Raw genomic sequence first — 23,750 nt, forward strand, 5'->3', positions numbered from 1 at the left:
TTGGATTTTCCCCTGGACTATTTTTTTAATATATCTAAATTATCTTTAACTTATACAACATAATGATTTCCTATTTATGTTATCATCGGTCTTTTAGGTAAAATAATATTTCTTGGTAAATTCTTAGAATAGGAGTTTCTAATTTTAAGAAAATTTCACTGAGTATTCTCATTTTCAAAAAATTTAGTAGAACGTCACTTATTTTTTAAAAGATGATTTTACTATTGCTTCTGTCGTATTAATATTGCCTCTACCTCAATATCGTTGTCTCCTCTTTCGCTCGTCGTTTGTCTTTTCTGATGCTTGTTGCCTTCTCCTCTTCTCCTACTCTGCTCTTAGCAGCTCTCAATGATTTTCATCTACTCTCTTCAGTTATTGTGGACATGATGATCGAGAAACAAAGTCTCGATACCTTATTCACAAATATTACCATCATGTCAAGATGAAATTAGAACATGTTATCGAAGATAGGAGGAGAGACAATGGCAACGATAGCCGACGAGGCATGAGGTATAAGTGGAGGTGAATGATGAGAGGAATGAGAGTGGCTAGTAAGGGGTAGAAGGGATAAGGGCTACACATGAAGATGACGAGAGATTTACATGTGGAGGTGGTCATGGGCGAAGGTGACAAGTGCGATAAAAGTATGAAAAACTTATCTTTTTACGAAAGAAAGTGTGTTAGATGAAAATATTTGGAAATGAGGATATTCTATAAAAAAATTATCAAAATTATTATTTTTAAATAATCATTTAAAAAAAAACACACTACCAAATTTTTTTAAAACAATGATATTCTAAGTATAACTTCTCAAAAATATTATTTTTAATTATTAAATTTATTAAATCTACACACGACTAACTAACGACGATATTCTAAGTATAATTTCTCAAAATTATTATTTTTAATTATTGAATTTATTAAATCTACACACGACTAACTAACGACTATATTCTAAGTATAATTTATCAAAATTATTATTTTTAATTATTGAATTTATTAAATCTACACACGACTAACTAAGACGATAGATATTCCAAATATAACTTCTCAAAATTATTATTTTTAATTATTAAATCTACATTTGCATCTGCATCTATATCATCTCTATCGTTCATAACGGGACCCACCGCAAACCTGGCGGTGGTGGTTGTGGACCTCCATGCGGGGGATGGGTTAGATTGTGTGTTTATTAGAGAAGAGGGTGGTGAAGTCTTATCACGGCTCGGAAGAGACGGTTCGAGACAGCAGCACAAACCGTACTCTGCCGACTTTTACCCCCGCCCCACACCGCCTCTCCCTAAAAACGATTCAACAAAAATAAACCAGTACAAAAGCAAAAACACCGCTACCCGAGAGAGGTCGTTTGTTTGGATTCTCGACGCCACCGATAACCCCATCAGAAGGGAAGGGAGAAACGAAGGGGGGCGAAGAGCGGAAGGATTAGGGTTTCTCGTGAGATCGTCGTGGACTCTCGATCTCTCCTTCCTCTCTTCTTTCTTTCGTCTTCATTTGTCGGCGTCGTCTCACCTCCGCAACCCTGGGGCGGGGAAGCTCCCGATCGAGCCCCTGGAGTTGCGCCGATTGGCTTCGCGTCATGGCCGGCATGGAGCTCGATTCGCCGCGGGACACCGTGATGTCTCCGAGAGATCGCATCGTCCAGGTATGATTTCATCAACCCTCGTTCATTTCTTGAACGTTGTGGTGATTTATCTTTGTTTGATTTCTGATCGGACAGCAAGAACTAAAAACGAGACATGCGTGGATGTGTAGAAGAGAAATACCATATTATTGTTACTTTTCTTCTGTTCTTAGTCCATGATTAACAATCCTGGTCCTTTGGTACATACATTTTGAAGTGGATGAAGAATCTCCACACATTGTGGCTTACATGTCTATACCCTATTCATTTGTTTCTTTTTTCAGAGACTTATCACCAATGGTGTTCCCTCCGAGGTGTTAGAGCAGTCTCAAATGGGGCTTATATCATATCTCAAGGAAAACAAACCTATGTATCCCGTGTTGGTCTCTTCCATCTTACCAACCGAAGATGATTTGTCAGAGCTGCGAATCTCATCAGATGCGTCCAGCAGTGGCAACACTGAGGATATGTTTTGTGAGAGTATGTCGTGGCTAGGGTGGTTGATGTTCGAAGCTGAACCACAATCATCTCTTGAGAATTTGGCATCAGAAGCTGTTGGTCAGCGTGCTGTGTGTGGAGCCGTTTGGGGTCAGAATGACTTGGCCTATCGCTGCCGAACATGCGAGCATGATCCGACCTGTGCTATATGCGTTCCATGTTTCCAGAATGGCAATCACAAGGATCATGATTACTCAATTATGTATACAGGTGGCGGATGCTGTGACTGCGGAGATGTGACAGCCTGGAAACGTGAAGGATTCTGTTCCAAGCACAAAGGAACTGAGCAGATGCAACCTTTACCAGAAGAGTTGGCAAATTCCATCAGGCCTGTTCTAGATGTTCTTCTCGTACTCTGGAAGGACAAATTAATACTGGCTGAAAACCAGAGGAATCCAAGGGAACATAACAAAACTGATGTGTCTGCAGGGATGGGGAATAGGTTATCTTCTGCAGTTATTGAGATGTTGCTGGACTTCTGCAAATGTAGCGAAAGCCTTCTTAGTTTCATATCAAAGAAAATGTTTGAGTGTACCGATTTGCTCGATGTTCTTGTGAGGGCAGAGAGGTTCTTGCACAAGAACGTTGTGAAGAAGCTACATGAATTACTTCTAAAATTGCTTGGGGAGCCTGTTTTTAAATATGAGTTTGCTAAAGCTTTTACGAGATATTATCCTGTTTCTGTAAGTGAAATTATCAAAGAGTGGACTGTTAAAGCATTTGAGAAGTATTCGCTACTCTCAACATTCTCTGTGCAATTGTTCACTGTGCCTACGTTGACACCACGACTTGTACGAGAGGTGAACCTGCTGGGTGTACTTTTGGGATGCTTGAAGGACCTGTTCCTTTTTTGCATTCAGGAAGACGGTCAATTACAGGTAAGAACTGATGTGTTCAACCACAGCACCCGTGCTACTACTTCAATTAGCAATCTTTCTCTTGTTTCTTTCTGAAGCAGTCCCTTGTGAAGCTTCAGCATCCTATTTTTGAATGCATTTGCTGTTAGGGAAGTCCTTTGGTCTTATTTATTTGGTCTTATTTATGTCCTTTGTTCTTTTGACTTTTAAGTGGTTTCATGATTACATGGTACATCAGGGTAAGATCTCAGCACTTTTGCAGGTAAGGAAGTGGGAACATCTCTATGAGACAATAATTCGTTTGGTGGAAGACACACGATTTGTCCTGAGTCACAAAGAGGTTCTTGCATACATAACTCATGAGAGACCTGATATTTCAAGAGCTTGGCTGAAGCTTTTATCTCTTGTGCAAGGCATGGATCCCCAAAAGAGAGTAACAACTACCCCTATTGAAGAAGAACATGAGTATCTTTCTGCACCTTTCGTGCTGGGACATTTCCTAAGCAAAGTTCATAATCTTTTGGTGCAAGGAGCATTTTCTGCTTTCGAAACCAAAGAAAGGAAGATCACTTCTTTTTCTTGCCCAGATTCTGAATGGTTAGATGATAACGAAGGTTATCGTCATTCAAAAGTAGGCAGAATTTCACAAGACAGCTCTGCTTGCAGTATAAATAGAACAAGCAGTGGATTGGATGGCTCATCCCAACATAGTGATGTGAAGTACGGTGGTGTTGACCACCTATCTGTTCCATCACCTGCTATTTGGTTGATTTTCGAGTGCCTTAAAGCAATTGATGACTGGTTCTGCCATGCAAGGAACATATCACTCTTTGTTGATGATATGAACTACAGTAGTCTTAGTTGTTTTAGAAAGAAATTATTCAAGTCAAAAAAGGGTGCGAATAGTAGCAAAATTTTTGGGTTGTCTGTGTCTAGGCAGGGAGTAGATAAGCATCAGTCACTTCCTTCTGGTGAGCACCATGAGGTCTCTGATTTAATGGACACCGACGGATGCCTTGAACATACAACTTCAAGTAGGATATCAGATGATAGTATCGTGGAGGTAGATCCTGGTGCTGAATCAGAAGCATTTGGTATGTTAAATATTGCCGATTGGCCTGACATAGTTTATGATGTTAGTTCACAGGAAATATCATTTCACATTCCTTTACATCGTTTGCTTTCATTAATATTGCGAAAAGCGATGGAATATTGTCACAATGAGATTGAAAAGCCAGAGAAGGCAAGTAGTGGCTTATCACTTCCTTCATCAGCATGGGGTCATGAGTTTTTTGGGCAAGTTTTGAGAGGCTTACAACCTTGTGGATTTTCGGCCTTTCTGATGGAGCATCCTCTTCGGTTACGTGTGTTTTGTGCCCAAGTACGTGCTGGCATGTGGCGCAGGAATGGTGATGCAGCCATATTTAACTCTGAGTTTTATCGTGCTGTCCAGTGGTTAGTTCATATTAAAAAAGAACACATGAAATTATAACATAGTACCTATACTTGTTGATCTCAATTCTTTCACTTGTTTTATCCAGGTTTAATCAAGGGCTAGAATCTGATCTTTTCTTGCTGCAATGCTGTGCTGCATTAGCTCCACCAGAATTGTTTGTCGAGAGAATTCAAGAAAGATTTGGATTAGTAAATTATACATCTTTGAGTCTTTCAGAGTGCAATGAGTAAGTTTCCTTTGTTTCTTGCATTTTTTCAAAGTGAGATAAATGACCTTTTCCAGTACTTTGGATACTTCTAACATTTTTTTTTATTTTTTTATATTAAGTTCAAGGCAATAGTTTCTTTTATAATTTTGGATGCATGCAAAACATATAATTTTGCCTTTTTAGTTGTTGCTGCGAACCAAAAATGTTATGGGTATAATGCAACCGTAGTTACTTTGGCCTTAATCATTGCCATGATTTCAGCAAGGTGCTGGGTTGTGTTTGTGTGTGTCTGTGGATATAAGGTCGACATGGCATGGGTACTATATGTGCACCTTAAAAGGTCATGATCGAAGTGTTTGTGAGATGTCATATCTGTTCCTAGCTGGTATCCCATTGACAGGGTAATCCCATGTCATTGGGTATAATATTTGCAGTGCTGTTTAGAAGAAAGGGGAAAAAGCAAACGGTATGTTTGAGCACTTGTCATTGTTAAAATTAATAGGATATGCCAAAATGCAAGAATAAGATGTTGATGAGTCATGAGTGACTTGATTGCATGGACAACTCTTACTTTTGAGGAGCCAAGAGTTTTTGAGAGAACTTGTCTTGTGAGTTTGGCTAGTCAATACTGGTGACCTCTGGAGGATTTGCAGGATGAACGATTGAATCTAGGGTCAGCATAGACTGCACATAGACTGCACAAGTTTGATGAACAAATATGAATGTGTTGGTCGGTTGCTGTCTTTTTTTTTTCTTTCTAGTTTTGGCTTTCAGTCATGACCACTAGTGATGGTGATTGAAAAGTTCTTGAGTTTTTGTCACATCATAAGGTTGTACAGTCTTGTTTCAGCTTGGATTGCAAAATCACTACATTTGACATTTAACATGCCGCAAGGTGGATCCTTCATAAGCTTGCTAATGAGTATTAGTCAGATAAGCCATTTTCATATATCTTAATTTTGAGTATCCAAAAATGGATTTCTGGAAACTATTTGATTGAAAAGTGATCCCTGTGGGAACCTACAAAGTTCTGTCATTATTTTCTACCTTAGATTAATGTCCCCTTTTTCTACCTTAGGTTAATGTCCCCTTTTTCATTGGTTTGTAGGTAGAGCTGGGAAAAACCTATTCTGTTGTTTCCTTTGACATCATTATTTATATAAACTTAAGAATCTCCTTTAGAGAAAGAGCTAGTTTTGGAATTATGGCTGGTTTTTGTATACATGCTTGGCAGTCCACTCTTTGATTGAGCTTCAACTTTTGATTGTTGACATAGCTACATATGCGGATACTTTTCATATACATGCTTGGCAGTTCACTATTTGATTGAGCTTCAACTTTTGATTGTGGAACAGAGCTACACATACTAATGGAGCCAAACAATCATCTTTTTGATTAATCATCTTGATTAATTGTGACCTTCGACTTCAATCTCAGTCATACTGTTGCTGTCTATTTATACGAATAGGATTAAATTTGCAATTTTTATTTTATTTTATTACTCATATGCATACTGAAAAAACACATTATTCACAGGTATGAGGCAGTTCTGGTGCAAGAGATGCTTACTCTTATCATACAGGTTGTCAAAGAGCGCCGGTTTTCTGGCCTTTCTTCTGTTGATAATTTGAAGAGAGAATTAGTTTATAAACTCACTGTTGGTGATGCCACCCGTAGCCATCTGGTGAAGGCTCTTCCTCGTGATCTTTCAAACAGTGATCAACTTCAAAATGTTCTGGATATGCTTGCCACATATTCGAATCCATCTGGCATGAAGCAGGTTATGGTCCATAACATACTATGCTTCAGATTTCTTGAAACTTCGTCTCAATCAATAAACTTAACTGATGATTATTGAATTTCAGGGTAAATATTCTCTTCGAAAAGCTTACTGGAAAGAGTTGGACCTGTATCACCCTCGCTGGAATTATAGGGACTTGCAAGTGGCAGAGGAGAGATATTTTCAGTTCTGTAAAGTCTCTGCTCGAAACGTCCAGTTGCCACAATGGACGAACATTTATATTCCCTTGAAAACAATTTCTAGAATAGCTACATCAAAAGCAGTCCTCAAAATTGTCCGTGCAGTTTTCTTTTATGCTGCATTTGTGGATGTTTCACTTGCATCTCGTGCTCCTGATGGAGTTCTTATAACAGCTTTACACTTACTTTCTCTTGCTTTAGATATTTGTGGCTCACAGAGTCAAACACGTAGTACTAATTATGGTTCTGGTATTGATTTGTCACATCCTGACCACTCATTCATGGAAGTTTCACATTATGTGGAAGATTTACCTCCTATACTGGCTCATGCTACTGAACAACTTGACATAGCTGCACATGGTGAATCAGCATTGTGCAAAAACCAAAGCATGTTATCCTTGCTAGTTTTACTGATGAGGAAATACAAGAAAGAAAGTGACAGTCATTATTCTGAGACGAGGCATTGTAACATTTCATTACTCGTCGAGACATTAGTGAAGAAAATTGCTGAACTGAACACCGATTGCTTGGTTATGCTTCAAAGAATAGCACCAGAAGTGGTCTATCATATGCGTAAGCAGCCTGCAGAAGATGCTCCAGAGAGGTCAGCATCAGCTTCTGACGCTGAAGAGCGGCGGGCAAAAGCCCGAGAGCGACAGGCCGCTATAATGGTAAGATTTTGTGGTCTTTCCTGCTAGTTATTTTAGACTGTTATTTTCTTAACTCTGTTCTGTCTTTGTGAACTTAAGTTTCCACTTTGATCGTAAGGAATTGTAATATCTGCTATGTATGATCTGTTTGGTGCAGAAAACATTGATTGAATTGGACTTTATAAACAAGTATTAATATGAAGTAGCTTATGTATCTACTGACACTTGTATCAGTTAAATGGCTCAATGACATCTTACTATTGGCACAAGAGTATACCTTATTTTTGCATCATGTTTAAAAGTTATTTTGATATTTATGATGTCGGGTGAATTTAATAAGGAATCTGTTTGTGCTAGTCATGATGGTACTGGGTTCGATATGCTCACAGATGTTACCCATATATAGTGCATCATGTGTTGTGGCATCACACCAGATCTGCCTGGCAGGTCAAGCACTTAGCCACTCATGTATGAGTGCTGGGAGCCTGGGACAATTCTTGGATTATACACATCCAGGAAATATGTTAACAATCAAAGTCATAAGCTTCAACATTCAGGTTTGGGCAACATGAAAATTTTCTTCTATTCAGCTTCATGATGTAGCATCTTTCGTTGATGTCTGGGTGATTTATGTCTTCCCTTGCTGTGCCTCCATTGTGTTATATTCACCTGTCATGAAATGACTTTGTACCATCAATTTTATGACTGGAGATGCGTGTTAAATACCTTGAAATATTTATCAGTAAGGGAGGTAATTCTGGTCCTTATGAAATATAAAATGTGCCGTGCAGCAGCCAGATCCTTGACCACCACTTCTAGCCTAGGCTATTATTGAGTGAGATGATGGTCAGATGATGTTTAATGACTCTTGTATCCGTGTTGACATCGAGACATTGATTTTAGAAGAACTTCCAAGTGATTTAATTGGAACAAAATTGAATTAGAAAATTTCTATTTTCTAGTGACTTGCAAATTGAATTTCATCATCATTTCTAGTAGCTATATTAGGAAGTTTATAGGGTGAAAAGATTGAAAGATTGGGGACTAAAATAGAGCTATTGTCAAGGGATCAAAAAGTCATGAAGGTTTTTATTTTCCCATCATAACAAATACACATCACAATGATTTACTTTGATAACTCGGGTGCCTCGTTATATCAACATGTGAAGAAAATGAAGGCCACTAAACTGTAGGAAGCAATGGTTAAACTTGGTCCTACTCTACCAAGCTGCAGACAAGCTGACTCTCTTTACAGAGCCAGGATTGATCAAGGAAAATGGTCCATATGATGTTCAATGACTACAATTTCAATGATGGCAGCTAAAGACTATTTTAGATGAACTTCGAACTAATTTTCTGTTTGAACGGCAGATTCTGTTTTTTTAAAATTATTTTCTAGTAATTTTCATATTGATTTTTGTCGTTATTTTTAATAATGAGTTTATTTGTGTCTAATAGTCCTCATAAGTTGTAGAAAAGGTTAGACAGGCTGATGATCTGTTATGATATGTTTTTGGAGAGTTTTAGATATCTCTTTTGGTGGAAATTTAAATGATAAAGTGGTTACTATAAATGGGAAACTTTTGTCTACAGTATCTTTTGACTGGCTATATTTACAATGCGATCTAAGGGCTCATGCTAGGACATTCTTTTCATTTTCATGTACTAAATAATGGCTTAATTCTGTGGCTACGTCCTTTTTCCTCAGATGCAGTGGTAGGAGGGTCATAATGTCATATCCTATCATTATGCATTTAGTTGGAAGTGGTGTATAAGATGGACATGGGAAATGATAAAAAGAAATAAAGGGGGCAATGATGAAGGTGAGGATGGGCTTTTTGCAGGTGCTATGTTTAGCTTCAATCATCAATTGTTCATTGCAGACCTCTGGATGACAAGGCCCTTATGGATGAAGCCCTAATTGTTCATCAGAGTTAAGCTAGGACTTGGCATAACATACCGATAAAGATATTGGTTAAGCATTAATATAATGGCAACCAGGAAATTATGCTTGGGCATATTTTTTAACTTGCAATGTTCATTTTACTTCATAATAACGATAAATAAACTTTTACCTTTCTTTGAGTTCTTTTATAGATGTTAGAGCTGTGTCAATTAATCTACTATAAAATTCCCTTGGAGTGGAGCCAAAAAAGCTTTCAAATTACAAATTTGCAGGAAATAAATACACTTCCTACTAGCTTTGTGCCATTATTATCTGGTGGAGGGAAATGATTTCCTGGATAATGTGACTGCAGTCTTCCATCACACATAAATGGAAGAATAGAGAACGAGCTGTAAATATGCATTTGGTGTCATTGTTTTCGGTTGATAGGAATATATATGACCTTTAGAGTTTTTGATGTCACTCCATGCTTTGGCTTGGAACTAGTCCAGTCTGTTTATTTTAACTATTATATGTGAATGAGCTTCATGAGGTTCCACTTTTCTGGTTATCTGAGATATTACTGGAGTGTGTAAAGTTGCAGAATGCAAAAGTGGCCCTGTTATGGATGTGTAACATTAGTATGTTATGGCCCTAAATAAACATTTGATAAAATTCATGACTAGCTTATGGTAATTATTCACCACTTGTTAGGCACTAGAATCTCCATAGCTATTTCTTGGCAGTTGTTTTGTCGAAGTGTACAAAGGATCAGACATTGCTTAGTACATATTGTCATAGCTATTCATGAACATGGCTCGTAGGCTTGATAAAACATGTTGCTGTCATTTTAACTGAAATGTTTAGGGTTTTGGTTGAACAGTTTTGCGATAAGTAACATTTTTCTTTTGCTTTCTGGATACATTGAAGGAAAAAATGAGAGCTGAACAATCAAGATTCATGGCCAGTTTGAAGTCAACACCTAACAGTGAAGCAGATGGCTCGATATCCAAAGAGGAAAAGTTAGACCACGAGAACAATGTTTCTGAGGAATCAGCAATTGTTTGCTCTTTTTGTCGAGATCCACACTCCCAAAGTCCTTTGTGTTTCCTGATTCTTCTCCAGGTTAAGATATACTCCTTCTCGTGCATTTGTGAATTTTTTTGTCCATAAAGTTGGTTTTCAAAGTATGCTTAAAAATTGATAAAAATCATAAAATTATCTATTAAAATTTGTTTAGTATTATTTGTTTTTTTTCTTGTTTGTTCTGTTTTACAATCGATGAGTTGTGAGCCGTTTGGCTTGCTGATATTTTAGTCGCGTATTTACCTTTCTGATTGTTAATTTTAATCATTGGCATATTTTGTTATAACCAGAAATCCTGTCTTACAACTTTTGTTGAGAGAGCTCCTCTGTCCTGGGAAGATGTAGGCCAGCAAAACGAAATTCCTTCAACTGGTATAGAAGGATCAAATGGTCCAGGTGGATCTGATTCAAAAAATATAGTGCAGTCAATTCAGAATGTAGGTGTTGAATTCCCCTTTGACATGGAACCTGCAGAAGTTGATAGGTCTTTGGTCTTTCTGAATGAACAACTGCCTGCTTTTAGAAACATTCAACCACTTGATGTCTTTCCTGGTACTGACACAGAACTTAGTGCATCCCTTGAGAGTATGGAGGATGATATTTACCGGTCTATTACAAGGGATATGCACAATTCTAAATCTATTTTAGATACTCTGGATGCTGAAAAGAAATATTTAACCAAGGATGCTGTATTGGGTTCAAGAAAAGGAAGCATTGCAGAATTTTTTGCGCTTGGCGAGTATGTTTTAAGTCTATCAAGAGAGTCAAAACAAAATCACTCTTTCATTTTTGGCCCTCAACGCATTGTGAATTTAGCATCAAGGTCAACTGCTTCAAGTACTACGATTAGTGGATTTGGTCCAAGTGATTGTGATGGAATTCATATTTCTTCTTGTGGGCATGCTGTGCATCGGGAATGCCATGATAGATATCAGGTGTCTTTGAAGCAAAGGTATGTGATGCAAATAGACCCTGGATCTTGTCGGCATATGATATTGTATTTTTTATAATTCAGATCCTTGAATCGTGCAGGCTGTTGATAATACAAATAGAAAATATCCATTTTTTTCAATAACTAATTTTACACTCTTGAGGAGGGAAAAAATATAAGGTTATATAATTTTGCTAAATAAAGTTACAGAAAATTTATGCCAAATATAGATGATGCTTTCTAATTTTCACATAATCTTAAATTTATTGTTGATTTTCAATACTAGAATTTTTATATGGTTGACTTCTCTATAGTAAAAACAGAAAATACATTGTAAGATCTCATACTCAAGGGTGTACGTAACTACGTATGTTCCTGAATGTTTTACTAAATGCAACAAAGAAATAGCACTTTCTCTTCTTGATCTCACAGGTCTCATTTTCTAGCTGTTGATGTATTAGTGATCAGTTAATGGTAGGAATTTTAACAGCGGAATCTGGTAATGTATCAAATATCATGATGAACTTATTACGGGAAGACAGTCTAGAAGCTAACATCCTTGTTTTTTTTACAATGGCTATGGCCATAATCCATGCCATCCTTTGTCATTTAGTTTCCTTCTGGTATTTATAAGTCGAACTAGTCAATAGTTGACAACTGCAATACTGAACATTCTATTTGAGGACACATTAATCTATTCCATGGAAGTCCTTCATGTAATTTACATTTGTCCATCTACCAAGAGGACTAGGATCATGAGAAACACTTGTGGGCAGATCAATGAAAATAATAATAAAAAAGAACAGACAAAAGTGAACAAGCTCGATCATCATAAGTTTCTGTAAATATCATGCACAGATTCAAGTTTGATTTGTAGCACTGACATTTTCTGTAAATGATTGCTGTGGAAGTTACACAATTGGTTGGTGGTACCCACATCACATTTGGTGCATGCTAAGGTGCTATTTCAGGGTGCTATGTATGCTTATGCACTATTGCAAGACATTGGTGCATGTTACATGCAAGTGCATGCACCTTCTTGTGTATTAGTGGTCCAAGATGTAGCTTACTGCATGTGGCGATTAGATGTAAAACAAGCTTTTCTCTGCTCATGGATTCAAAGTTCTTTATCCTCTTGAAGTCAGCAGTTGAAATTTTTTATATATCTTCTGGTAGAAGTGCAGCAACTCTTTACTTATGTAAGCTGTAATCCTTGTGTTAATGTCCCTCTATTTTGAGGTCTAAGTAGACAGAGTGTTTAGCATACTGAGCTAGACAAGTAAATCAAACCAACTTTTGAAGGTAAAAGGGCATTCGAATTATTATGATTTCCTCACTATTATTCGAAAGCTTTTACTATGTATGACAGTAGCACTCATTATACTGTATTATGAATTATATTGTCAATCATCATTTAAGTACCTCTTACTTTTATTGTGTTTGGTTATAGAGCTAATGGAGGTTATCTGATATAATCTATAGCTACTTTTGTGGTTGGTTTGAATTTGTTTTGTCTCATAGCTAGCCTATTATGATTTTCAGAGACTCCTTAACTGATTTAACAGATTTGGATCCTTGGATAAAATGTATTTACAGAAAGGAAAGCCCAGATACTTTTTAGCAATTATTTTCAAGTTCAATATTGCAATGAAAATTATCTTCTTTTTTTTCCTAAGTATTAATATTGTCAGTGGACGTTCCATAGGCTGGAAAAGAATGGTTAATGGTAGTCTAGAATAAAAAAAATAATTTTAGTGCATACTAAATCCAAGGAGACAGCATGTATCTCAAATTATTCTGAAATTCATTAAATTGCTGAATAGTTTTAGTTTCATTGGCATCGTCATAGAAATTATGAGTCCTTGGAGTTAGATTGTGATGAATGCATCATAACAACTGGTGGCTTCTAATTACTATCAGATCAGCATGAATTTTAGTTTGGATTATTTGCCACTCTTCCCTATCTGTTTGTGTCTTATATGGTGAGGAAAGCTTAGCTTCTATGGTCTTCAGTTTAATTGAAGTGCTTTTTTGTTTTGTTTTGCCTTTTCCTTGATTTGTGATTATATTGTACTTGTAACTTGATATTACGGTATCGTATCATGCAACATATATCCAGTAAAGATAGTTTTGCTATCTCGTCAATAAATTGTTATTTAAATTTCATGACCTTATAGTTCACTCTTCTTTACCCTAAAGTCACATAATAGTACCCTAGTTCTGTTTAAATATATTTCTATGACAAAATCTGTGTCTCCGAAAAAACAATTTTGTTTGTTATTAAGTTTGTGAAGCAATAAATATTTAGAGAAGGTGTTTAGATTACCAAATTTAATTGATTGTGAATATGACAGGCATAGTTCATTCACAAAAAAAAAAAAACCCAGATGTTATAGGATTATGAAATACTCTTTCGATAAGATACCAACATTATAACTTTTCATTTATCTTCTTTCATGAAGTGAAAGTTAATTTCATGTGTTTGGTTATCTCTTGTAATTTCAGATACATTGGGAATCTTGGCTTTGAAGGAAGTCATATTGTGGATCCTGACCTGGTAAATCTTTTTGTCATATTCTTGTTATTGTACTTTCTTTAAATTGTTTAGTTACGTTGACTTTTTTCTTACTATCTTTAGATGAATTTTGTTACTTCGTCTTTTTTTACTTCAGGGAGAGTTACTTTGTCCAGTATGCCGGAGATTTGCGAACGCCATCCTCCCAGCATGCACTGGTTTCTCCAATAAACTTTCAACGACAAAAGAATCAGCCTTCAGCAGTTCAATGCCAAATGACGTTCCTTCAACCTCATCAGATATGAACTGTAGCAACTTACACATTGTTCTTGCATCATCTCTTCTTCAAAATACAGCAAAAATTGTTGGACAGTGCAGAAATCTAAAGGTTTTGTCTGGAAAAATTAATGAGACCATGAATTCAGTTTTAGAGCCTTCCCTCAGAAAATTGTATATGCTGTATTATTCTCACAGTTACAGTAGTTTGTCAGCCCCTGGTTGGCTCAGTCGATCCTTAATTCTATGGGACACACTTAGGTACTCAGTTACAGCTACAGAAATTGCTGCCCGGGCAAAGTTGAACACAAATTCACTTGGATCTCAATCTTGCTTAGAATCTTTGACTGAGGAACTTCGCTCTTCTAGTGGGTATATAATGTCAGTTCTGGTCCATGTTGCTCAGTCTGCTGGCAGTTCTAATTGTCTTGAAGTTCTCTTGAGGTTCAGCAGTCTTCAACTTCTAGCAGGGTCTATTTGTTCTGGTGTGTCCGGTGATAATTACTTGTCCAATGGAGATAAGCAAAAAGGTATTGATAGTGACTTGCACCTTTTGTTCTGTTACAATAAGAAATAATGTTATCCTTAGTATATGTAGCACACTGATTATTTAGTGTCATTTTGAGTTTTTAAAAAGCTTGTAAATAAATATCAGATGGGATATGGATATCTTAAATGTATTATCATGTTGCTAAGCTATTATCCAATTTGTAAAACAATCTCTCTCCTATATAATGATTTTCTAAAGATCCCTTACAAGTCGATGAAGTTACTCCTTTTAGTAGTGTGCTTTAATAGATGAGTGATCTTTACATTCTTGGGAAGCTGATATTTTTTGTTTTTTATACTTGACTATCTTGTGTAAAGTTGACTCATTGATGAATAAGATGAAAATTGGTAGTCCGATAAGAAGACAAAATTTCTGATAGTTTTGTTAATAAGTTTTTGTGTACAGTTTCATTTCTCATGTAACATGAACAAGATTCTTTTGTTTTAGAGTTTTTCTATCTGAAAGGGGAGCAACTGAGAAATTATAAGTAACTGCTTGATTTGTATTCATCAGAATTGTTATAAAATTGTCAATCCAGTTCCAGTTGTGAAATTGTAGACATACTCTTGCAATCATGGTGAAAGTTTCCTGGATTATAATTATCTTTCCAAGCAACCTTGGATAACCATATTAGTTATTTCTGGAGTAATGATAATAATGTGGAAAAACCTTCACAGGAAAACCTGTGTATATTTGCTAAGGCAAGAACTAATATCATTTGAATATTGAATATGAAGAAATGTAATAATGAATTGGTACTTTGAGTTATTAGTTGGCAGTGACAGTTCGAAAAATGCAGCTTTTGATTTGACTCTCTCTGTGGGGAGAATATTAAATTCAGAGAAGAAATTATGAAACTCACCTTTATTCATCATGCCCTTGCAGGCACAACTTCTTCCTCGTTTGAATGTTATGACAATGGGGAAGCTTTTCCTGACATACAATTCTGGAAACGTGCTGCGGATCCTATTCTTGCTCATGATCCTTTTTCTTCTTTTATGTGGGTTCTTTTCTGCCTCCCAGCCCCTTTTAAAGCCTCAAGAGAATGTTTCATTGCTCTTGTGCATTTATTTTATGCTGTTTGCATTGTTCAGGTATGTAAGTAGTATAATGTCATGCTAATATTTTTTTGTTAATATTTAACCCTTTGTATCAATACCTGACCCTGTGAATATTGACTGTCAGTATAATATGTTTTTATTCCTTATCTGTATTTTTTGCAGGCTATGATTACATGCTATGGCAATCAAAGTTTTGATGTATCAAGTTTTGGCAGCAACGTTCTTAATGATGTTTGCAGGACAATGGCAGAATCCGACCGTGTGAGACAGTATTTTGTCTCCAGCTATATTGATCACCTTTACCATCCGAAGGATATGATACGCAGACTAACATTTCCATACCTTCGTAGATGTGCACTACTTTGGAATTTGCTAAACTCTTCAACATTGTCCCTGTCATATGACAGTCACACATGGGAAAGGTCATATCTTTGTTCAAAAGATGTACAATTGGATAGTGATAGCCAACTAAGAGTAGAGCTCAATAATATAAGGGAATTGGAGGACATGTTTATGATTTGCTCATTGGAATTGGTTCTCAAGAATGAGGTTGTGCATGCCTTGGCTTTGAGATGGTGTGACCATTTCTGTGATGAGTTTGGAGTTCGTAAGTACAGAGGCGTTTTAGCTTCATCTCCTGCTGTTCCCTTTAAGCTGATGGAACTTCCTCTCATCTATCAGGATCTACTGAAAAAGTTAGTGTACTTCAAAATATCAGGCAGTTTTATGGTGAAAGGTCTATTTTTAAAAAGGGTAAGGCTGTCAAGAGTTGCTAAAGTATTGTAATCTTTTACCAGGTACATAAAGCTACCATGCTCTAATTGCAAGTCTGTCCCAGAGGAACCTGCTTTGTGCTTGCTTTGTGGTAAATTATGTTCGCTATACCGGAAGTCTTGCTGCAGGTACCTTAATACTATTTAACTTCATGTACTTATAATCTATGGTTGACCATGTTTTGTTTGGTATATTTCTGTACTTTCCATATCTTAGGAAAGCTGTCACCTTAGTAGTTGGTTATTCTCCTTTAGGCAAAGCAAATGCTTAAATCATGCAATGATCTGTGGGGCTGGTATTGGTGTATTCTTGCTGGTCAGGGTATGTATATCACACTGTTTTCTGCTTTGTGTTTGGTAAAGGTCACATTTTATTTAGCTTCATTGCCTTATTCATATCTGCAGAAAACCACAATCTTATTGCAGAGGTCAGCTCGTCGGACCCTCTGGCCATCTCTTTATTTGGATGCCTTTGGTGAAGAGGTAATTGTGATATATTTTATTGCTCTAGTACTTGGTCAGATAAGAAAGTCCTCAGTTTGATGTTATGGGCTGTGCTGCTTTTGCTTTTCTGAATATTTTTTGTATCAGCTTATAAATTTATCCTGTCATATACACATTCGGGAACTAAAATTGTAAAGGTACAAACATTTCAGAGGAATGATTGAAGCTTTTCAATTCCAAATGTAGATAGTTGAGTGACAAATCAAAAAATTTGATATTATCTGTAAGTTTTTAAGTGGGTAAGGAATCATTTATGAAGAAAATGCATTGTGTATTAAATGTATATTTTGCACAGCATTCTTGTAAAATCTGTGATCATTTAACAAGTTATCAGATATATTAGCGGCTCTTTTACAACTGACTTCTAGCAGTGCTATCTCAACTTATGATGGATTATGTATTCTGTTCTAATGGTAATTCATTTTTTGGATTATGTATTATATATGATAATACATAATCTAATTCAGTAAAATGGATTTCATTTCCAAAGTTGATGTCGAAGAGTTTTTTTGTCTGATTAGTAGATGATTAGCAAGCTTAGGAATATTGCTGTTATGGAATCAAAACCTTGCTGGGAGGTTGGAAAATTTTCTGAAGTATACATACTGGTAATTGCTGCTCCATGCATAAAGTATACACAAATTTGTGGTCAGTCATATGTTCCTGGTTAAATAATGGGTAAATATGCTCAACCAGGTAACCGAGGTGTTTGGAGAGTTTGGAGATGAGAAAGATGAGTACATTAGTGGGGTATTGGAAGCTGGGGATGTGAGATGGTATTTAATGCAAGGTGGTATTTGGTGGAAAGATGATTTTATTGACGGAGCAGAGAAGGCATACAGAGATGCTTCACACCTTGGCACTATCCAGTATATTAGCTGAAGGTGTTTGTGTGTGTTGGTGGAGAAGCAGAGATGTTGGTTGTGACCAAGAAATATCATGCACACACAAACATGTGGAGAGGTAGCATTCAAGGAAGAATATGGACAGGCTAGGTGAGGGGTTGACTTTGTAGGAGATTATGATCATGCACTGGTTCTTTGTCACAAAATCTTCTGGAGTTCTATGATTTTATGGTACTTAGACTTTTAAGAACCAAGCCATGTGGTTTGTGACTCCTCCAAAGTCCCACAGTAGACAATAATGATGAATGCAACATGTGACAAGCTGGCTACTAGTAACTTGGGTTTAATAAAGTTGGGAAACATGATGAAAGTTGGTTTAATAAAGTTGGAAAACATGATGAAAGTTGGTTTAATAAAGTTGGGAAACATGATAAAAGGTTTGTAATATCCAAGTTACGGGATTAGTATGTTTGTTGGGTTGGGTCATGATGTGGCATACTAGTAATTTTTTTAGTGAATTCTGTTTTTTGGTTGAACTTAGTGGCTCCTCTTTGCTGGTTAATCTTGTTGACCTAGATATCTGCTGTTTTGTATCTCGTTTTTCTTATGGTTTTAGTTCAAAAAAGTCAGCAGGTAAAACTTGAATTATAATAGGGTGGTTACTATCAAATTGCCATATTAGGTTCTCAATTACTGCTCACACATTATGTTTTGATATAACTTATTGGTAGTTTGTTTCTTACCCTACTAGTTTGGGCTTTTTTAAATTTGGAGTCATAATAAGGAATTACTCAACCTTTTTCCTGAGTCCTGTGTAAGGATAATGATTTTCTCGATACTGCTCTAGAAGGTATCATATTAGGGTTTTCTGTGAGCCATTTGAAAAAAAAAGAAATGAAGTTTTTTTCTTCCCTAATCCCTAGTCACATGTATTGCCTATGATAGGCTTGCTGTCCCATGTTTCCAATACTAGTGCTTTGGTTCGCTGCTACTAAGGTACACACCTAGAGCATGCCATAAACTATGGGTATATCATAACCTGTAATTATTTATGGCATGCCTACTGGCCGATGTCAGGGGATTTTTGAACTCTAGCAAGCTGGTCCTCATGAATGTCTGTTTGTCATGGTTGTTTGGACAATTTATACATTGATGATCCTTCTCTCATGTCTTATTTTAGTGTTCTGTGGTCTCTGACATGTATATTATACCACTTGTATGCAGGACCATGACATGTCCCGAGGGAAGCCTTTGTATCTGAGCAAGGAGCGCTATGCTGCTCTTACATATTTGGTGAGTAATATGCTATGGTCTTTTTTGTGAAATTATTTTGGATCTGAACAACCGATCGAATGAATTGAATCCTTGACATTGCTGTTTCTTTTAATGTTTTTGGTTGATATAATTTGGTTTGCATGGTTTTGTATAACTTTTAATTGATTGTGCTCCTTTTATAAATTGCACAAGGTGGCATCTCATGGTCTCGACCGGAGTTCTGAAGTGCTTCGACAAACGACCACCAACTTAAATGGTCTTTATTAGGATTATTTTAAGAGGTATATATACCTTTAGTCTTTTTTCTGCTAGGACTTTTGGAATATATTTTGCCAACGGTAAGAACGATAAATTAAAATTCAGATACAAGTATGCTCTATATATGCTTATCGATCATAATTATTATCAGGAGCCAATGATGGTGCAGCATGAGAATCGTATGTATCAGCGGGGCCCTTTTTTCCAATAATTAATTGTAAGACCCTTGTATTGTTATGTAGTTCCTGATGACTTCATATTTTGGATTTTTATTGTTAAGCCTATACATGACTTCATTTTCTCATAGTTTAAAACCATTAGCTGTTTGTTATGCCCGAGAGTTTTCTGCTGTCAGATTCCTTCTTGCATTTGCTTGAGAAGTGAAAGGATATTTTGTTAAATTCACATTTTTTTGATTTGGTAATCGAGTTTGAAGTGATATCCATATTCTTTGTTTGCTTTCAATCTTTTTAATTTGCATGTGGTAATATGCTTGCTGGGATAATTTGGTTGCAACTTTTCTAGGGACTTTGAAAACCCATGCATCACTTCTGAAGGTAGTTGGCAGGAAATTCTGTTGATAGATTGATATGGACTGGTCTCAGCAGCATCTAGAACCATGATCTTGATATTCCTTTGACCTTAAGCTTTGAATCCGAGCAAGACAATGTCAAAAATCATTTTGAATTTTCTTACTCCAAGTCCATTAATATAATACAAAGACCAATTTTTATTTTGAAGTTGGTACGTATAGTTTTCTTTCATTACAATTTTTATTTTAGGTGAATGTGGGGGTTGCCTTGAAGGGCTTGGATAGTTCGTAGTAGCTGGGGATGGTAATGCACCTAGGGTACTTGTTTTGGAATTGAGACAAAGTGTAAACGGTTAGGAATTTTGACAGACATTTAAAATCGTGATTCTTACCATCCTAGACTACTGAGCAGTGGCAGTGGGCATACATCACATTGCTGCAGGTCTTCTGTGAAGAAGATGAAGAGAAGTGGCTAGGAAAGAAGCTGATGGATCTGTCAATCATTGTCACTGGAATGCTGCTGTCATCAGGCTTTGCTGTTGGGCAGGTTCCATTATGATGTGCCATCAAAAAGAGATCAGGGATTCAACTGTGCAAGTCTGAAAGAGAAAGATGTGAGAGATTTAACTCCCATGAAGTAAGTGATTTGAATTCCAAGAATTTCTCTTTTCATGTAAAAGAAAAGAAGAGAAGGAAAAAGAAAAGGGGAAGACAATGAGAAAATGAAGAGCAAACTGAAGGAATAATTAGAGAATGAAAAGAAGAGAAAGGAAGAAATAAAAAATGAACAAAAGAGGAAACACATCTTAAAAAGTAGCTGTAATAATTACTGTTCATTGTTAATTTAAAATTCTGTAATACTTAAATTTTCCTGATTCATAGGTTTATTTATGGGTGTTTTCCAAACTTCTTCCTACCTTTGTACTGTTAGAACTTGCCACACTCATCGTCATTTGCAGCCACCACTGCACTTGTATCAGCTTTTGGGAACTAAGGCTTAGCTAAGTGATTTTGAGGGCAACAAAATTTGAGGTTAGAAAATAAATACTCTGTAGAAAAGCATATCTTATCTTGGCACACTTTCAATTTGGGTCTTGCAATTTATGTGAGCTAATTTTTTTTACAAATAATATAATAATGTTTAACTTAATTGGAGTTAGTGATGATATAGTATTGAGATCTTTTGTGTTTTGATGGATTACAAGTGGGTAATGTGCAATTTTTGGTCTAGCTAGAATATTTGGGTCATGTTAGGGCATGGTATATTTAGATTTTAATAATATGGTCGTGCTCTTTTTGGTTTTTCTTTTTATTTTCTTCATATTTTTATTTTTTGACGATTGATGGAAAAATGTTTAACAGAATTGGAGTTAACATCGATTTAATATTGAGAACTTTTGCGTTTTGATGAATTACAATTGGGTCATGTTTGATTTGGTCTAGCTAGTAGATAAGGGTCGCATTAGGGCATGGTTTTTCTTTTACAATTGTCCTTTTTAGTTGTCCCTTGGCACTTCTATGGTGGGTCAGCAAGTTCTTCGTTGCACATTTTCCAATTTATTCCTTTTTTTAATCTGTAGCCACATAAAGTATTCATGGTGCTGTTTGTGGAAATAATTAAAAGATAACAGCATGTAACTGTTTGGCATCAGAACTGCAGTGATTAAGATAATATAGGTTTCTGTCATATGGAAGATAATTGGTGTCAAGGAAGCAAATATGGTTACATTTTCAAATAAGCTTTCGATGCCTTGATTCACAACAGATCCTGAATTGGTGGGAGCTTCATGCAGTAGGGATGCTGTTTACAGTATCCCTTGTACAATGTGTGTGAAAGTAGTTAGTTGGCAAGAACCTAGATAAGTTGCAAAGCACTTTCTTTTTTGGTGACCTATGCATATGAGTATTTGCTTTGAAGAGAATATTGGAACAATAGTGCAAAAATATTTTGTTAAGAAAATATCTAAAATCTTGTTTACAGCTGTGCAGTGTTTAATTAAACAATTTTGTTGTTTTGAGCTTTTACTTAATCAAGCTGGAAATTTTCATTTTTGTGCCCCCCAAAAAAAAAAATCTAAGTCTTGCTTTTACTGCTGCTCAGAACTATACAAGTATATAAGTTATAGTTTTGGTATATATTCAGCATGACCAAATGGTGAAATTATGACAAATTTCTAGGGTTGTCTTTTCATTTTTGACTCAAATACTATCTTGTAACATATACTAGTAATTCCATTTTTTTTAATTTTTCTTTATGATATGATGTTATGGGTCCAGAGTGTGGAAATGATGGTGATTTCGTTCACTGATCTAAGCTAAATTAATGTACTCTTGTGCTGGAGCTCATCTGTGTAATATCTACCCTTTTTCTTTTAAGAGAAAGGTTCAGTAATGGTGTATGGACAAATATGTGAGCCAACAAGCTAAGGCGACTCTTATCTACTATTTATGTTATGAACTTTTCCCCCCTTTTCTGTTAATTTGCTATAAGACATATTGGTGTTATTTCTGAACTGTAGAACTATCTCGTTTGATTTCCACATCAAGCCTTTGTTGACCTTGAAATCTCGTGATTCAACTAGTTACCAGCTTGATGGAGCAGCTTCTCCTAATTGTTACAATTGCTTGCTTAGTTACCAGCTTGTCCTAACTGTTTCCCTTGCCTTGGATGCCTCTCTTCTCTCTAAAGATTGGCCACTTGGTTCTGCAGTGCAGTCCTCATGTTTGATGCCTTCCATGGGTGATTTGTGGCGTCTTGGTTGCCCTGCTAATGCCGACCGTGCCATTGTTTTCCTGCAGTTCAAGCTAGCACAGATTGCAATACTGCTTGTGCATATCTTTTTCTAAGCAGCTTTTGTTGCTTGTAAATGAAAGGGATGTTTGGGTTGATAATGTATACATCATGTGTAGATCGTAAATCCGGATGATGATGAACTTGTAGCATAACAAGTGACGAGTATGGGATTATGGAATTGTTAATAGAGCTTCTTGTGCCTTTTTTTTTTTTCTGCTAATGATTAATTATTGAATTGTTATCCTTTTATTTTATGGGCTATGTTAGCTGGTTTTGAGTTCCCTGCTTCATGCTTTGATCACTAGGGAACGCACACCACGTTCTGGTGAACAAATTGACAGCTTGAGTACCCATCGTCTACAATTTGAGCTATTGTCAATAACTATTCAGAGGCATGAAGCATTCTTTGTCATGCAGGTTTGAAGTCAATGACATTGTTTCGTCTTCCTCGAGAGAGAGAGAGGAAGAAAAATAGGGCTAGAAAGGCGTATTCCTTGCGTTGATTTAGGCGTGCTAAACTGGTTGGAGCTTCGGAAGAAACAAGTTGTTTATTGATCAGCGGGTGACTTTCTGAGATGTTGTTTCGTCCGCAATGGACTCTTTTATGTGGTGGGAGACGCTGCTACTAACTTGTGAAGGGGGATGACACTTAAAAAGTCGGTCTACGCCGGTACTGGGGTCGCCTTCGGCACGATTGTGCCTTCCCTGCGTCTCACATACATACCGCCCCCCTTACTCCATTTTGTCATCGCCAAACAACTTCTTGAGGTAAGGAAGACAAGTAGGAGAAAGCAACCATGTTCCACTTTCTGTTGCTGTTCCACCTCCTGTTCTTCGCACCTTCATTGGCCTCCATCGCCATCCCTACCGACGCCTTACCGGGCTGTTCCGGCAAGTGCGGCAACGTGTCCATTCCGTACCCGTTTGGCACTTCCTCCGGTTGCTACCTCAGCCATGGATTCTACGTCTCCTGCAACACCACCTACAACCCCCCCAAGTTGTTCCTTTCCACCACCGACATCGAGGTCGCCGAGATCTCCCAAGACGGCGTCACCATCTACACCCCGATCGCCCGCGACTGCTTCTCCGGCCTCGGCTTGGGCACCAACATCAACAGCATATCGACCGACGTGACCGGCCTCCCCTACACCTTCTCCTACTCCCGCAACATGTT

The 23,750-nt window shown here is 36.8% G+C and overlaps 1 protein-coding gene across 9 annotated transcripts; it reads left to right on the plus strand.

Moving 5' to 3' along the window:
• Positions 1–1,302: 1,302 nt before the first annotated feature.
• On the plus strand, positions 1,303–22,788 carry LOC103987877 (E3 ubiquitin-protein ligase PRT6). Of its 9 annotated transcripts, none has more exons than XR_010487767.1 (20): positions 1,304–1,663; positions 1,927–3,018; positions 3,260–4,452; positions 4,539–4,679; positions 6,198–6,441; positions 6,527–7,312; positions 10,107–10,301; positions 10,553–11,214; positions 13,699–13,750; positions 13,866–14,514; positions 15,420–15,628; positions 15,758–16,290; positions 16,393–16,497; positions 16,624–16,690; positions 16,774–16,851; positions 18,942–19,010; positions 19,185–19,273; positions 19,402–19,467; positions 20,225–20,814; positions 22,493–22,788. XR_010487767.1 is itself a non-coding variant. In XM_065112747.1 (18 exons), exons 1-17 carry the CDS (start codon positions 1,598–1,600, stop codon positions 19,257–19,259), a joined length of 6,216 nt encoding a protein of 2,071 aa, XP_064968819.1. In that variant the 5' UTR covers positions 1,303–1,597; the 3' UTR covers positions 19,260–19,273; positions 20,225–20,489. The 9 variants fall into 9 exon arrangements, 1 of the variants encoding a protein (XP_064968819.1); XR_010487771.1 differs by having other exon boundaries at positions 20,225–20,419; positions 22,472–22,788; XR_010487768.1 differs by having other exon boundaries at positions 20,225–20,419.
• Positions 22,789–23,750: the final 962 nt, after the last annotated feature.

Source organism: Musa acuminata, chromosome BXJ2-6, assembly GCF_036884655.1.
Source record: "Musa acuminata AAA Group cultivar baxijiao chromosome BXJ2-6, Cavendish_Baxijiao_AAA, whole genome shotgun sequence".
Classification (NCBI taxonomy): domain Eukaryota; kingdom Viridiplantae; phylum Streptophyta; class Magnoliopsida; order Zingiberales; family Musaceae; genus Musa; species Musa acuminata.

Coding starts and splice junctions, on each gene's coding strand:
- LOC103987877 (XM_065112747.1), top strand. CDS start 1,598: ATGGCCGGCATGGAGCTCGATTCGCCGCGGGACACCGTGATGTCTCCG. Junction 3,019..3,259: donor AGGAAGACGGTCAATTACAG/GTAAGAACTGAT, acceptor GCACTTTTGCAG/GTAAGGAAGTGGGAACATCT. Junction 4,453..4,538: donor TTTTATCGTGCTGTCCAGTG/GTTAGTTCATAT, acceptor TGTTTTATCCAG/GTTTAATCAAGGGCTAGAAT.